Genomic DNA, 16,856 nt, shown 5'->3' on the forward strand with positions numbered 1-16,856 from the left:
AGGCCAAAATTAATACAAGCAGTATTAATCCCTACTTTGATGCATCTAGCTTGCATTCAGAACTCTCTAGTAAATGCTTCTTGGATGGTAGTTTAATACTCCCCCCCCCCCCAAATATGAATGTAGCTGAGATTTTACTATATTAAAAAGCTTTGAGAACTTTGTGGGAAAATGCAGTTAAATAAAACAACTGGAATTGATTATGTCCCAATTATCCTCTGCTTCTTTACCATAACACAGGATTGCTTTATCAAGAATAGGGAATGGTTATTATATAAAAAAAAAGCCATAGTATTAAAATACTTTTTAAAAAATCAAGAAAAATCTGTTTTCATAGTAAATGTGTCTATCTGATAGTGCACGCAACCTTCTATACTCCTAGTCCCCCAACTCTCCACCGGGAAAAGGAAAAGTTACATCATCATTTTGAAAAGGAAGCAAATGGGGTTTCTTTTAACTTTAAAAAAATTGGCTTCACCAAAAATGTGCTAAATTTTAATCAGATGTGGATAAACACAAGGAAACAATTCTAAAGATTGTAGGGGAGACTTGTAAAGAATTTAAAACTTGAATGTACAATTAAGCTCATTATGGAATACTTAAAGTTGAGTGGAATGGGAAGCATCTACTTCAGAGACTTTACAAGTCTCGGTATGTGCTGGGTCCTGAGAGACTAGTATTTAAAAAGAAGATAAGCTTGTTTTTTTGGGTTATGCAGCCATCATAGGACTTTTGAGTTGCAATGACTGAATTATGGCTGAATATTAGCAGTGTCTCAAAATCATCTAAAGCTAGACTTTAGTTAGAAATTTTAAATGTTGAACACAGCAATTCAACATATGAATTCTCTGTTCCATGGGTTCCAGAACTGACACCTAGCATTATAGAGTTGTCCATATTAATACTCATATCCTGCTATTCCCTTCTTGAGCTTCCATTTATTATTACAGGTCCCAATATGGTGATAATTTGGTAAGTGACATAGGTCATTAGAATATTTTATCGCAATTCTTGTCTTAATAATCATGGATAACCTAGGAAATTTTTTATTTTTCAGATGTGATTCTAAACAATGTGTCATACTGCCCTTTGGAAAGGAAGGAACAGGTTTGAGGAAATGCTTTGTGAAGATAACTGGGAAAGCAACAGAGAGGGTGGGTGATGATTAATGAAAGTGGAATCATCTATTAAGCTCTAAAGAAAAAGATATCACTTCAGAGATGAGGTTCAAGCAAAATGGAATCAAGAATTTTGTCTCTACAAAAAATATTCAAGAACTGAGAGAATAACCAATTTATTCATGAGAAATGTCTGAGGTACATTGAATGTCTTTACTATAGCAAAAGAAGAAAACCCTCATTAGATAGTGCCTTTTAAGCTGAGCTTTGGCCATTCCATGTGGTTAAACTAATAAGCTTCTCCACATTTGGCATGAAAGATCCTAGGAAAACAAGCACACAGTATATTGTGCCCAAAATCTTTTCCAGCCTAATAGGAACTATGGGAATTTGAATTCTACAGGTAACTTTCCAAGCTTTTTATACTTGACTCTCCTCCTCATACTGTAAAATCCAGTAATGCTGACCTCCTTGCTCTTCCTCACACAGGATCTTGTTGACTTTTCACTGTACTTCTCTTATGCCTGAAATATTTTCCCTTCTCACTTCTATCTCTTGGTTTCCCTGACAACCTTCCAAACTCATCTCAAAACCCATCTTCATTAAGTGATTTTCTTCAGTCCTCTCTAGCTGTTACAGCTTTCCATCTGAGATTATCTTAGATTCCATTGTTGTTGTTGTTCAATGAATCAGATATTGTAACCCCATTTGGAGTTTTCTTGGCAAAGATACTGGAATGGCTTGCCATTTTCTTCTCTAGACACATTACAAATGAGTAAGTTGAGGCAAACAAGATTAAGTGACTCTACTCAGGGTGACACAGATAATAAGCATCAGGGGCCATATTTGAATTTAGGAAGGTGAGTCTTCTTGACTCCAGGTAACTCTATTCACTGAACCACTTAGTTGCAGTAAAATTTGCATTTATTTTACAGATATTATGTATGTACATAGTTATTAACATGTTTCCCCATTAGAATGGGAATAAACTATGATTTTGCCTTTTTTTATTGCCAATTCTTGGTAAGCCATACTTCATACAGTAAAAGTTTTAATAAACACTTGTTGACTGACTCACTGGTAGATTTTTGAGAATACATGGTAATACCAATAATATGATGAAGTATCAGATTAGAACTTAGTGGTAATCATATATTTTCCCTCAGACTGGAAAGGCAAAGCAATGAGTTGATATTGTGGATTGGATTATATGTACAGAAATGACAAGAAACTACTTTATAGGGCATTTTATGTCAAAGTAATAATGGTAAGTATTTCCTAAAAATTTTTTGAGATTGTTGTTTATGCACCAGGATTAGTTGTTTAAGATAAAGTGGTAGAGAAATTCTACAAACTACTTGATAACATGCTACAGGTCAAAACAGCATGCACTCTGACTCTTGGTGACTTTAGTGCAAAAATAGGAAGAGGAGAGATTAGAGAGAAAAAGGGAAACAGTATAATTCAAAGAAGGAATGAGAGAGATCAAAAGTTTGCAAATTACACAAAAACATCACCAGTATCAGCATCATTGAAAGAATTTGTATACTGCTTTACGGTTTGCAAACAGCTTTACATATATTATCTTATTTTATCCTCACAACAAGTATGGGATATAGGTGCTATTATCCCCATTTGATAGATGAAGAAACTGAGTCAGACAGCAATTAAGGGACTCTGCCTGTGTCACAGAGCTAGTAAATATCTGAGCCTGAATTCAGGTCTTCTTAATGCCAGGTCCAGTCATTATGTGCCCCATGGTTGTTTCAGCTGATTCAATGCTGTCAATAAGTTTCTGCTTCTATTTCATGTTCTACAATTCCATTGCTCACTTTATTTTTAGTCCATTATGCTGATTTTAAAAACAAAATAATAACATAGCTTTTAAAAAAAATTAATCATAAAGAAAGTAAGCCATCTGTTTTGTATAAAGGGATCATGCTTGGCAACTGCATAAAAATTGTAACAGACACTGATACTGCATTTCCACTTTTATTTTTATGAACTCAATAGCAAAGGAATGAATTGGAAATCAACGTCTTTTGTCTTTATCTCTTTGCCTCAAAAATGGATTTAAAAAAGAAAGAATTCTGAATTTGATATAGGGCATTGAATTGCTGGGCAGCATAGTGTGGTAGTTAAAAAGCTATCCTTAAAGAGAAGAAGACCCAGTGTCAAGTCTCCCTGCTAGCTGACATATGCAAGCCATTTGTCTCTCAGCCCTCTAGGCAAGCCTCTAAGAGTATAAAGTACAGACAAGATAGTAGACTGGCATTGGCAGAAAGAGCATCCTCTTCCTCACACCAGTGGAGTTCCAGGTCTCTACTCCTTAAACTAAATTAGCTTTCATGTGTATATGTGATTTTTATAAAGAATTCTCTAATTTTGGCCAGCGGGACTATTGTTCCCTCCAGACTTTAGATTAGCACTTTGCCTTTTCAAGTCTATAGAACTTTAAGAAAAAATCTGAACTCTAAAAACAAAATCTGAAAACAAAAATTCAAAGGTGTATACACATATGTATGTATGTGTGTTATAAATATGCATATATGTATTTATATGTGTAAGTGTGTGTAAAGGATGAGAGGAAGCAGCTTGGTTGTGATGCTGTGGAAATAGTGCTCAGTGGAAATGACACTAGAAAGTAGGGTATGTCCATATGGAAGAACATCTCCCACAATGTGGGAGAGATCAAAGCTTTGGCTGCTCCACTTTCCAACAAGGAATGTTATAAATAATCCGTAGGATGGTTTTCTCCTTGATGATTACATTCTCATGATGTGGCTTATTTTCTTACTGCTTGGAACAATGGCAGCATAGTTACTATTCTGGGATATTCTCCCATCAACTGACTTGTTTCCTCCTGCACATACATATACACATATGATACAATATACATGCCTACAGGTTGCATATACACACATGTGTGTGCACATATGTGTATACATGTCTGTGTGTGTATATTGCAGTTTATATAATGGCTTGGCCCCCTTTCTCTAATGTACATGATCTTTAATATCCATCTAGGCTAAAAGGACTTCTAGGGAAGGTTTGCTGGATGGGGATGCAATCTTTTAGGGAACTGTATGGATCTATTTCTAGTAAAAGGTGAAGTAAATCAGTTTGTTTAGAAACTTTGGAAACTGAACTCATTGAGTACATGTAAGTCTGGCACTGGTACAATGCCTGGCTCACAGTAGGCGCGTAATGAATGCTTATTGATTGATTCATTGGTCTCTGAAACCAACATCTGACACACTGAGCCTCAGAAGGTTTCCTGGAATGTCTGAATTTCACTGTAACAACCAGAGATGGATCCTGAGCTTCTCTACTCTAAGCCTGCCCACCCAGATGCTACTTCTGATCACTAAGGAATACACATTAAGCTGCAGAAAGAATACTGAATATACAATCAGAGCACTTGGGATCAAATTCCATTTGTTTTACTTAACTAATTGCAAGTCATTTCCTTTTTCTTGGACTCAGTTTCCTCACTTGTAAAATCAAGGGGCTGGGCTTGATGATCTTTAATACTCTTGTTAGCTCTAAATCAACGGATATGCCTTTCCTATCATGGCAATGTTTTGTGTCCATATCTTCTCTTGTGCTCTAGCACTTAGTGGCCAAGAAAGCAGGATCCCCAGGCCTGGGGTATACTCAATCACCACAAAACAGAGGGAAGGAAACTGGCCCACCCAGCAAGTCCTCCTCAGAGTATCCTTAGACTTTTTGGGTAGTCCTATATCATGCAAGTTAATGAATGACAAATGATCTTTTAAAGTCAGATAATAAGTGCATCACTGTTAGGCATTTCTGGAGCAGCACAAAATCATTTTTAAATCTTAGTTGTTGAATAATTTTTTTTAGGTAATAGATTTCTTGCTAAAGCAGGACATTTTTCATCTTGCTTTTTGGGATCTCTATTACTAGCATGATTAGTATTCATAGAAACGTCTGTATTAAGTCCTTGAGCACATTTCCTGAATAGACCAAGATCCAAAGTGCTACCAGCCACAGCAGGTTCAGGTAACTTTCCACTTAATTAGAATTACAGTGTATCTGTTCTTGTGAGGTGTGTTTGGAGTTTGCTATTACATGATAAGGTTTGTTTCCAGTCTGAAATCTCAATAACAGTTCCCAAGATACAATTCTTTTTAAATTAGAAACTGAACTTTAAGTCAGGTCACTGACATTCATTCTGGCACATACTTAAGATAAAATAACTAATTTCTTTCTATATGAAAATTATAGAATCATAGGATCACACCTCAAAAGATGGAAGGGAACTTAAGAGGCCATTACTCAGAGGCCAAGTATGCTGCAGATCATTGAGTCCAGGTACCTGAACTTACAGGTGAGAAAATTGAAACTGAGTAAAATGAAATGACTTGCCCAATGTTACACAATTGGTTAAATATGGGATTTAATCCAATATTCTTTTGGCAGCTTGGTATGTGAGTTCCCAAATTTTTATGGTCACAGGAGGAGCTTTACATGCTTAAAAACTTTGTTGTCACTCAGTTGTTTCCAACTCTTAGTTATCCCAAATAAAAAGTTCTTTCAGGGCAGCTGAGTGGCACAGTGATACAGAGCTCCAGGTCTAAAATCAGAAAAACTCATCTTCCTGAGTTCAGATCTGGCTAACAATACTTAACTAGCTGTGTGACCCTGAGCAAGTCACTTAACCCTGTTTGCCTCAATTTTCTCTTCTGTAAAATGATCTGGGGAAGAAAATGACAAATCACTCCAGTATTTTTGCCAAGAAAACCCCAAATGACTTTACTAAGAGTTGGACACAATTAAAATGATTGAACAATAACTAAAGCTTGAGGGCAAGCTCCTTATAATGAAGTGGCCCCAGGAAGGGCTTGGTTAGATAATTTCAAAGTTAGAGCAACCCAAACCTTATCAAGGAGCCATTGGTGGTTGCTCCATTAAAAGCAAAATTGCTACAATGAGGAAGTCACTTGGGTCATCTTTAGCCCATATACCATCCCATAAGCAGTCAGTCCCGAGGATTTCTCTTGCTGAATAAGTATATGAAAATACATTTATTAAATACTATATACTAAGCACTTTGGGAGTAAAATAGAAAATGTGAGCCTTACTTTCACATGCTTTGTCTATTTGAAGGAGATAAATATTTAGTTGGATAGGGAAATTTAGTCCACATCCAGAGGGAGATCTATAGAGACTGATGAGGATCAAAGCATATTATTTTCACCTTTAAATTTTTTTTCTCAGTTTTTTTCTTTTGTTCTGATTTTTTTTCACAACATGACAAATATGGAAATATGTTTAAAATGATTGTACATGTATAACTCGTATCAGATTGCTTTCTGTCCTGGGGAGGGGAGAGAGCAGGAAAGGAGGGGAGAAAAAATTTGGAATTCAAAATCTTACAAAAATGAATGTTGAAAATTATCTTTACATGTAATTGGAAAAATAAAATACTATAGAGAAAAAATAAATGTAAGATATAAATATTGTTAACCTATGGTTTTTTAAGTCAATATATGGCTGCAGGGATCTTTACACAGGGTTTAATGGCCTTCTTTCTATCTGATACAATTGCTCTAGGTAATTCTAAGAGTTACTTCTAAAATTTTTACTTCTCTTAAGTTGTAGAGAATGTACCAATTTACAATGGTGGAGGGAGCTTTTTTACCCAGAAATTCCTTATATAGTACCAATGAAATCACAGATATAATTCCTAACTGTGATAAAAACAATTATTTCTAAGAATACCTCTTGGTCTCTATCTTTCTTGTTAAGAAGAGCATTACATTGTATGTAAGCTCTGGAGTTTATATCTTAAGGACTGATAAATTTGTGTTCAGTCATTTTTCAGGCGTGTTCAAAACCTCATTTGGAGTTTTTTTTGACAAAGATACTGGAGTGGTTTGTCACTTCCTTCTCCAGTTCATTTTACAGATGAGGAAACTAAGGTAAACAGGGTTAAGTGACTTCCCCATGCTCACACAGCTAATAATTTTATGAGGTCAGATTTAAATTCAGGAAGATGAATTTTCCTGACTCCATATGTGGCACTTTATCTATTGAACCACTTAGCTGCCCTAAACTTGTATCATGCTTTAAATTACACACAGATTCAATGCAATAACCTGAATGCTGATTGTTTAGTTGTGTGTTATTGTTGTTTATTCTATAATTTTTTATACTAAGTTTGGATGAGTGAACTATCTATTATGATTCCAAAATGTTTCATTAGAGGCGCAGGGAGAGACTATTTAGGATTGTATTTTCCATGCTACAATACTCAAAGAAAAATGACAGCCAAATAAAACAAGAATGAAATAAAAACTATGATTACAGACTATTTAGAAGAAAAAGAAAAGCTTGATTTTTCGAGTTCTGAAGAGCTTCAAATAGCAAGAAAACACCCTTCTAATTGTCAAGTATTTTATGTGGCACAAATTGACCATATGTGCACTATAACAAATCTGTTGCTTTCATAGAATACCCAAAAAGGGAGAGATGTCTTTCCAGACTCTCAGAGGCATTACAATGACCTGGAGAGTGAGTGCTGTCTCAGCTCCTAAGTCACTCATTGAGAGCAGCTGTTTGGAAAACTCAGCAGCTGCAAGTACTTAAACCCAGCTTTTTATGTACGGACTGGGCTGAGTAGCTGGACAGTCAGAGTTTGCTCTGTGATTGGGCAGGAATTTTGTGTGCCTTTGTGACCAGTCAGAGTAGAAAGCCTTCTGTGATTACAACAGCTGTTCTAGGAACCTTAAAAGGACCCCAGACTTTTCCTTCAAAGAGGTACAAACCCAGCACTGGGGCCTATGACATAGCCTCTCAAGCCTGGTTTGTAACTGCCCTGGGCAGCCTTTTATTCATGTATTTACTAGCTTACAATCAGACTTGCTAATTATTCAGTCTGCATTCAGTGCAACTAATAGTCATTATGGAAAACGCTCTAAGTTTTAAGTTCCCTATTATTTCACACAAAGGTGGCCTTCTTAAAGTTGGAAAAAACAGAAAGAGCACATCACAGACCTGGACGAGTTTCTGCCACAACAGGACCAGCAATATCAGAAGGTTTCCCGACCCCTGCCTGATTTAAGGCTCTGACACGAAATACATAACTGACTCCTTCCTTGAGGTTTTGGACCTGGATAAAAAGCAAGGAGAGAAGCAATATAAAATTTCATGTCATTTAAAATAACATTTTCTTCATTTCTAGTGATTCCAAGATTTGTTGATGTGTCCTCTGTCCAATAGTAAAACATTAAATTCCTACTCCCTCGATTGCCTCCCACCGATAGCCCATGCATAGACTCGAGATCATAGATACAAGAAGCTGTACTTGGAGTCATGAAAGTCTGTGTTCAAATCTGGACTCAGACACTTTCTAGTTGTGTGGCCTTGAGCAATCATGTAATCCCTCTCAACCTCAGTTTCCTCATCTGTAAAATGAGGATAATAATAGCAACTACTTCCTGGATTTCTTGTGAAGACACAATGAGATTATATTTGTAAACTGTATTGCAAACCTCAAAGTTCTATATAAATGCAAGCTATATGATTGAACAAAGTTACACAAGTAATTTCACAGAATTGTAATGAAAATGCACTTAGTAAACATTATATGCTGAGTATTATGCTGAGGGTACAAATAAAAAATGTGAACTTTGTTTTCACATGCTCTATTTGGAGGAGATAAATATTTAGCTGGGTGGAAAATTTAATCCACATCCAGAGGGAGACCTATGGAGATTGAATGAGGATCAAAGTACACTATTTTCACCTTTAATTTTTTTTCTCATTTTTTCTTTTGTTCTGATTTTTCTTTCACAACATGACAAATATGGAAATATGTTTAAAATAATTGCATATGTATAATCTGTATCAGATTGCTTGCTTTCTTGAGAAGGGGAAAAGGAAGGGAAGGAGGGAGAAAAAATTTGGAACACAAAATTTTACAAAAATGAATGTTGAAAACAATTTTTACATGTAATTGGAAAAATAAAATACTATCTGGGAAAAATAAATGTAGGATATAGATATTGTTAACATGTGGTTTTCCAAGTTAATATATGACAGCAGGGATCTTTATTGTTTTAGGGACCTTCTTTCTATCTGACACCATTACTCTAGGTAATTCCAAGAGTTACTTCTAAAAGTTTACTTCTTTTAAGTTGTAGAGAATGTGTCAACTTGCAATGGTGGAGGAAACTTTTTTACCCAGAAATTCCTTATATAGTACCAATGAAATCTCAAGTCTAATTCCTAACTGTGGTAAGATGCCCTTATTTCAAGGCAGTGATCTGTCCATAGTTGCTTCTTGCTTGTCAATCAAGGAGCAGCAGCAACAATAGGCAAATATCTGCTTCCTCCTTGCTGAGTCATGAAGTCAAGGTACCATGTGGTTAGAGCAGCATTAATACTAAGTTTTCTTCCGGCTTTTAGAATAATGTGTGATTTATTAATAAACTAATCTCAGCCAGCAAGGGAGAATTCAAAATATAAGGACTCAACATTCCCATTGATTTACAAATTGTTGAATTAAAACCACATGCTTTCATGTTTATTTTTCAAAATTAATACAATTTCCCCTCCTTTAATTCACAAGAAGGATTATTCAGGCAGCAGTAAGAAAAAGGATGAATTCAAGGAGAGGAGAGGATGACTCATTGGAAAGCTACTGAACTAATATAGACAGGTGGGAGTGATGAATGCTTCATTGTCAGCTGTGGTTAGCAGAATAATTGATAAAAATTAATCTTGAGGCAGGCAGGGAGAAGCCACTGATAGAAATTCATTTAGCTACTCGGTCCCACTCTCTGGGGAGGTTGTCCACTCTGAAATCCAAGTTATATCAAACTTCTGAGACCCATCCTCTATAGAGGTCTCGAGCAGTCTCACCTTGCCAAGCCCTGTCAGAAATCCCAGTCATATCCTTGAGGTTAAATTTTTCGTATAAAACCTACTTGTTGGCCATCCCCTGGCTGCTGCCTTCCTTTGAATAAGTCCACCACAATATTCTGCCTCATTGTGTCTTTTTCCTTCCCCTTTCCCCATGCCCACATGGTATCTTTCCTAACTCCATTATGTTTCCCAATCCCCATCAATCCCATTTTTCTTCCTTATAGCTAATTAACTCTTTAGGGTGCTAAATCCCTTTCAGGATTTAGCTTGCTAATTAAGAGCATGCTTCAGTCTCATGGGGTAATCCCTTCCTACTGGGTAATTGTGAGTTCCACTAAGGAATTTGTCTTTCATATACTCTCCTACGCTATTTCATTTTCATCTTTCCCAGTGTCTATTGTATCCCTTCATTTTTTCTGTAACTTATTCCCCTGAATAAATCTACCTTTTGCCAAAGGGAATGGCCATTGTGAATTCTTCGCGGGACTGAACCCCACCTTTTGGTGCCTGCCCTCATCTGGTGTCCAAATCATCTCATCATTTTGGTGCTTGAATCACATCAGTAGTGAGGGGCTATTGTGGGTGGGAGCAATGAGAGCCAAAGGGGAACTTGGAGGATGAAGATGGTGAAATTAATGGGACTTTTAATTGATTAAATATGAAAAGTGAGGAGGAAAAAAAGTGCAAGGAATCCCAGATGTTTCAACTGCATGAATGATGAGGCCACAGAAATAAATGTCTTCTGGCATAGAAGAGCAAATTTTAAGGGGAAGGGAAACAATAGGCTTGCTTTGGGATATATTAAGTTTGAATTGACAGTAAGACATTTAGATAGGGATCACAAAGTTATGAATTTATAGCTGGAAGAGACCTTAAAAGTCCATTCTCCTGGGTGAAATGAGGTGATGCAATAAAGTGCTTAGACTGGAGTCAAGAAGGCCTAATTTCAAATCTAGCCTCAAACAATTACTAGCTGTGTGATCCTGGACAAGTCACTTAACCCCATTCTCTCAATTTCTCATCTGTAAAACTAGCTGGAGAAAACCTAACGAGCTGCCAAGAAATGGCAGTGAAGAAAAATAGAACACTACTGAAAATGACTTAACAACAACTGAGGCACTTGAAAGTTTGCAAAGTACTTTTTTTTTCCCCTGGCAAGACAATGGGGTTAAGTGACTTGCCCATAGACACACAGCTAACAAGGTGTCAAATGTCTTGAGGTCATACTTGAACTCAGGTCCTCCTCATTCCAGAGCCGTTGCTCTATCCACTGTTCCATCTGACTGCCCCTGCAAAGCATTTTAAATATATTTAAATATATTATATAATTCTATATACATAATATATAATTATAGAATTACATAATATATAAATAGATTATATATATTAAATATATTATCTCTTTTGGTACAAACAACAACTCTGTATCATAGATACATTATTATTATTTCTATTTTACAGATGAGGAAATTGAGGCTGAGAGGCTAAGTTATTTGCCCAGGATCACACAGCTAGTAAGATGAGGCTGCAATTGAATTCAAATCTTCCTGATTCCAGGTCCTACACTTTGCCCATCAGACTCCCCTTCTCCATTCCTCAGCTGCCTGAAAGACTGGGATGTCTCTGAGGTTAAGAGACTGGCCAGAAGTGGGGTGGATGTGTGATAAATGTTGCAGAAAGGCTTAAGACCAGAAAAGATCTTCGGACTGGATGTTTAGGTGGTCATGGGTCACCTCTAAGAAGGCAATTTCAATAGAATAATATTAGTTTCAGCAGAAGACAGATTTCAAGGGGCTGAGAGGACAATGGGTGGGTGAGGAAACGAAAGCACTAGACACAGATAAATTGTTCAAAGGACTTAATAAAGAGAAGAAGAATTATGAGCTGGTGGGTAGGTGAGATCAAGGGAAAACTTCCAGACTGAGGAAACTAGATTATGTTTGTGGCAAATGTTAAAGAGCTAAAGTAAGAGATTGAAAATACACAAGAGTATATAACCTATATCATACTATTTACTGTTTCAAAAGAAAGGAAGTCAGCAAAGTCCAAAGTCAGATGGGGCATTAATCTTTATGAAGAATAGGCTGCTTCTTCTTTTGAGACCATAGGGGAATGATCATAACTGATTTTATGATCACAGAGAGTTAATGATAATTCTGAAGACTGGAAAAGAGAAGTGGACATTGTGAAGTTAGGAAGAGAGAAATTTGTAATAAATGAATAGCTAAGGAAATACATGAGTTTGGGCTTTTGGATTAGGTATAAAAGACTGATTCTCATAAAAATAATTTTCCATATCTAATATTTTTCCTTATGTATTTTTCCCAATTACATGTTAAAATATTTTTAAACTTTAAAAAATAATTGAGTTTTAAATTCCATCCTTTCCTTTCTTCCCTCCCTTGTGGTGTGCCATTTCAAGTATTTCATGAGCCTCAGCCTATTGATTCTGAACTTTTGTTTGTGTTCCCAGATTGATTTTTTTTTAGGACTGGATAAAAGAGGCCATTCTCTGCCTCATTTCTTACTTAGACTTAATCGCTGATTGGGTGTTGCCTCAGACTTGTTAAAAACTTTAACTTACAAAGACCAAGGTCTCCCACTGCATCCAGGACCATTTCCAGTCATTCTGACTTATATCTGGCCACTAGACCTACATTGTTCTAGAGGGAAAAGTTCCCAACATCTCCTCCCTGATGCTGTGGTTCTCTTCAAGAACAAAGGACAAACAAAAACAATAAGCCAAAGATAGGTTTTGATCTCACTTATTTCTCATTCCAGTTCACAAATCTATCTTTGTGCCAAATTGTCTCTTGGCTTTTATTATCCTCAGTTTTGTCATCTGGAAAATGGAAATAATAACACCTGATCTTTGTGAGAATCAAATGAAATAATATATTTAAAACATTTTGCCAACTTAAAAACACAAAAAATGTGGTCTCTTGTTATTATCTCCTAAGTCACAGAAAGGTTGTGATTGATGAAATCACAGGCCTTCCTCACATTTGCTTATTCCAGCTGTAGTAAATAAAGATTGATTGGAAAGGAGACAGAAAAGAAGAAAGGAAACCAATTAGGATACAATGACAACATTATGTAATGAGAGCTGGACTAAGGTGACAGTAAAAATTAAAAGAAATAGATGCAGAGTATATGAAAAAGTGAAGAACATTAATTTTGGTGAAAAACTCATGAAATTTGGTGACTAGACAGATGTAGAAGAAGAGGGAGAGGAAAGAATCAAGGATGACTGAAATCTGGAGGTGGGGTGACAAGGGGAAGGATAATACCATTATCTGAAATAGGGTACATTTGTGGAAAGCTGATATTAAGAATTACAACAATATAACAAAAACAACTGGTATTTAAGATCTGCAATATGATTTATAAATATTATCTTATTTGATCCTAACAACAGCCCTGTGAAGTAAATGCTTTTATTATCTCCATTTTACAGATGTGGAAATAAAGGCATTTTGAAGTTGTGCCTAATGTCATACTGCTAGTAATGTCTGAAGGTAGATTAGAATTTAGGCCTTCCAGACTCCAGGTCCAATACTCCATTCAGCTTGTTTATTTCCTAGGACAAATGCAAGACTGGTTCTAACACTTTGTTCCCAACATTTTGTACTGACTGTTGCTGCTTTTAGCTTGTTTGGCTAGATTTTTGCAATATGATCTAGGAAGTGTATATACATGTAAATATATATAGCCTTGCATTTAGTCATGTAATAACAGACACACCTTTTTATGCTGAAACTCAATAGAGAGTAAATAACTTCTCTGTTCTATAAATGTACTCTATTTATTTTCCTCTTTTGAATATTTTGCCTCCAAAATTATTTACAAAGCATTCACTTTTTTTTCTTAAAAAGCTTCCCCTACCATTCATATATTGAATTAGAGCTTAATTTTAGCAAAGTGTTAATTTCCAGCAGTAACTGATGGTTTCTAAAGATAAAGGGGAGCCGCTAGGAGGTGCAGTGGATAGAGGGCCTGGCCTGAAGTTAGGAAGACTCATCTTCCTGAATTCAAATCCAGCCTCAGACACTTATTAGCCGTGTGATCCTGGCTAAGTCATGTAATCCTTGTTTGTTGCCTCAGTTCCTCATCTGTAAAATAAATTCTAGAAGAGAATGGCAAACCACTCCAGTATCTTTGCCAAGAAAACCTCAAATGAGGTCATAAAAAGTCAGATACAACTGCACAACAAAGATAAAGAAAAAGCATGGCACTTTTATGTTTAGGGTACTTAATGATATCACAAAAAATCCATATATTTATAGTGTGCTTTAAGGTTTACAAAGTATAACACTTTGAGATAAGTAGTCAGAGCATAAGTTTTTTATATAGTTCCTACTATGTGCCAACATTATATTAAGCATTTTTACAAATATCTTGTTTTCTCATCATAACAACTTTGCTAGGTAGGTGCTGTTATTATCCATATTTATAGTTGAAGAAACTAGAACAAATGTGGTTATATGACTTGCTAGGGACAGTAGTAGACAGCTTCCTAGTAGGCAGCAATATTTAATAAAAGCATTTCTAAATCTCTGTCTGTTTTGTAAGGACATTTGAAAAGTTTACGTGATTCTTAGTTAAATTTTGTTTGTTAAAAATAAATGACAGAGGTAACTGGCAGTCAGTCTTAGAGTCAATAGTCTTAACTATTCTTAACCAGAACTTTAAGAGATTACTAATGTTTGTAAGCTCTAGCAATAGACTCAAGGAGATTATAAAGCATTTGTTAGAATTCAGTATTATCAGAGCATTATCACCATTACTATTAGTAACACTATCAATCAATCAATCATTTGATTTACATTTGTTTACAACAAATATTTTAAAGTACTTCCTATTTTTCAGGGACTATGCCAAATGTAAGAATACAAAGAAAAGAGAAAAAATCATTTCTGTCTTCAAGGAAGTTTTAATGGACTAAAATTTAGTGATGAAACATCTACAAGATGGGATGATCCAATAAGCTAAAATTAAGCAAGGAAAAAAAAGGGCCTTGCACTATTCAGTGTAAAGGAATAATTAACTGATGAAAAACTAAATAGTAAATGAAATGAATCAGGGTAGGCCCCAGGCAAAATTGGAAATCAGGCAAAGTTTGTTTTTGGGACTCTATCCCTCTTGTCATTACTAATTTTCTTTGTTTTTTATTTTTCCTCTTTCTCCCCTCTTGTAAGGTTTTCAAAGGACATAATCCTCATGCTTCCTTCTTGGTACCTTTGACAATTACTCCTATTCTAGTTTTTTTCTGGTTTATTTTTTATTTGTTCTCATAAACACTTACCTGTCAGGGCCTTGAAAGAAGGTGAATAGATAACCTTAAAGGTCAGACAGGTGAGTCTGGACTTGACAATAGGGAGGATTCACAAATTTTCTCCTCAAATAGTGATGGCAAAATGTTTTCTCTTTAGAGAAAAGCTTTATGTTGAAACTCGAAAATTCCTTTCTGAGGTTCTCATTTTATTAATATTAAGAGGGTTGGGTTTTTTGCATTTCTCTATCCTTTTAAATGAAATTATACTTCATTTAAAATTAGTATCATCATCAGAACTCTTTAACTTTTTTAGATACTTTAAAAAGTGGTAATAGTTATACCTTCAAGTATGTGTTTGCTATTGCCTTCTCATTGATCCCTCGCCATTGATCATCTTTAGCCTTCGTCTCTTTGATGTCAACAAAGAAACCTGTTACAGGAGTTCGACCAGAATAGACTGGGTGCTTCCACTGGAGAACCAGGGAGGTTTTCCTGACTTCACTATATTTTAGACCATGAGGAGGTCCTAGAGAAACCAAGAAATAAATGCTATGAGTACAAAGAAGAAAGATTAGATATGAGCTCAGTCTTAAAACCATGTGCTTAAAGCTATAGCATTTACAGGAAAACTTCATATTTCTAAGCATATTATCATCATTTTGATGACTCTTCCTGACAACTCTGATATGAAATGTTAAGCCCCGCCTTGACTGAAACCATGAGACTAGGACACCAGGAAGTTGTGTCTTGCTCAAGTTGACATGGTAGATCTTACATGAATCTTTCTTCTGGACTAATTTTTGGTTCCCTTGTTGGTATTCTCTTGCCAGAAAATCTAATTTGGTTATATTGACTGATTATGTGTTAAATGCAAGCTGAACCTTTCCCTAAATCTCAATTAATAAGAAGAAAACAACTCCATTGAGTGGCACGTGAAGTGTAATGGTTTACAATGGGATTTTATAAGTATCTGAATATTTACACAGAGGTAAAAATATGCTTGAAAAAATTGGCCCTCAAATTCTGTCCTACTAAGTATAATTTCTCCCAAAAGTCACAGCAAGGCATCACCAAATGGGCTTTTCCTCTCATCTTTACATGATAGATTTTTAGATACATGTGTTTAGTGCTTGTTCTGGCTCCATCCTAAATGGGGATTGAGAGAACCTGGATTCAAATTCTAGTTCTGCCATTTCCTAGCTGTGGAACTATGAATAAGCTACTTGACTTTGGGGGTTTCAGTTTCCTCAAGAATAAAATATGCATGTTGGGTAATAATGCTAGGTGACCTTTAGATATACCTTCCAACTTTAAATGTATAATTCCCATGAACTGATGCTAAGTGAAATGAGCAGAACCAGGAGATCATTATATACCTCAACAATGATACTGTATGAGGATGTATTCTGATGGAAGTGGATCTCTTCGACAAAGATTTAACTCAGTTTCAATTGATCAAGGATAGACAGAAGCAGCTACACCCAAAGAAAGAACACTGGGAAATGAATGTAAACTGTTTGCATTTTGGTTTTTCTTCCCGGGTTATTTTTACCTTCTGTATCCAATTC

At 35.7% G+C, this 16,856-nt stretch overlaps 1 protein-coding gene across 3 annotated transcripts in view; it reads right to left on the reverse strand.

The window, feature by feature from the left end:
- Positions 1-16,856, reverse strand: part of MYOM1 (myomesin 1) — a 158,225-nt gene that overhangs the window by 35,762 nt on the left and 105,607 nt on the right. For all 3 annotated transcript variants that reach the window (XM_051970392.1, XM_051970391.1, XM_051970393.1), the window contains 2 exons: positions 15,630-15,814; positions 8,142-8,256 (listed from right to left, as the gene is read on the reverse strand). In XM_051970392.1, coding sequence (XP_051826352.1) covers positions 8,142-8,256; positions 15,630-15,814 — 300 coding nt within the window. The remainder of the gene's footprint in view (positions 1-8,141; positions 8,257-15,629; positions 15,815-16,856) is intronic.

The sequence above is a fragment of the Antechinus flavipes genome, chromosome 1 (assembly GCF_016432865.1).
Source record: "Antechinus flavipes isolate AdamAnt ecotype Samford, QLD, Australia chromosome 1, AdamAnt_v2, whole genome shotgun sequence".
Taxonomy (NCBI): Eukaryota; Metazoa; Chordata; class Mammalia; order Dasyuromorphia; family Dasyuridae; genus Antechinus; species Antechinus flavipes.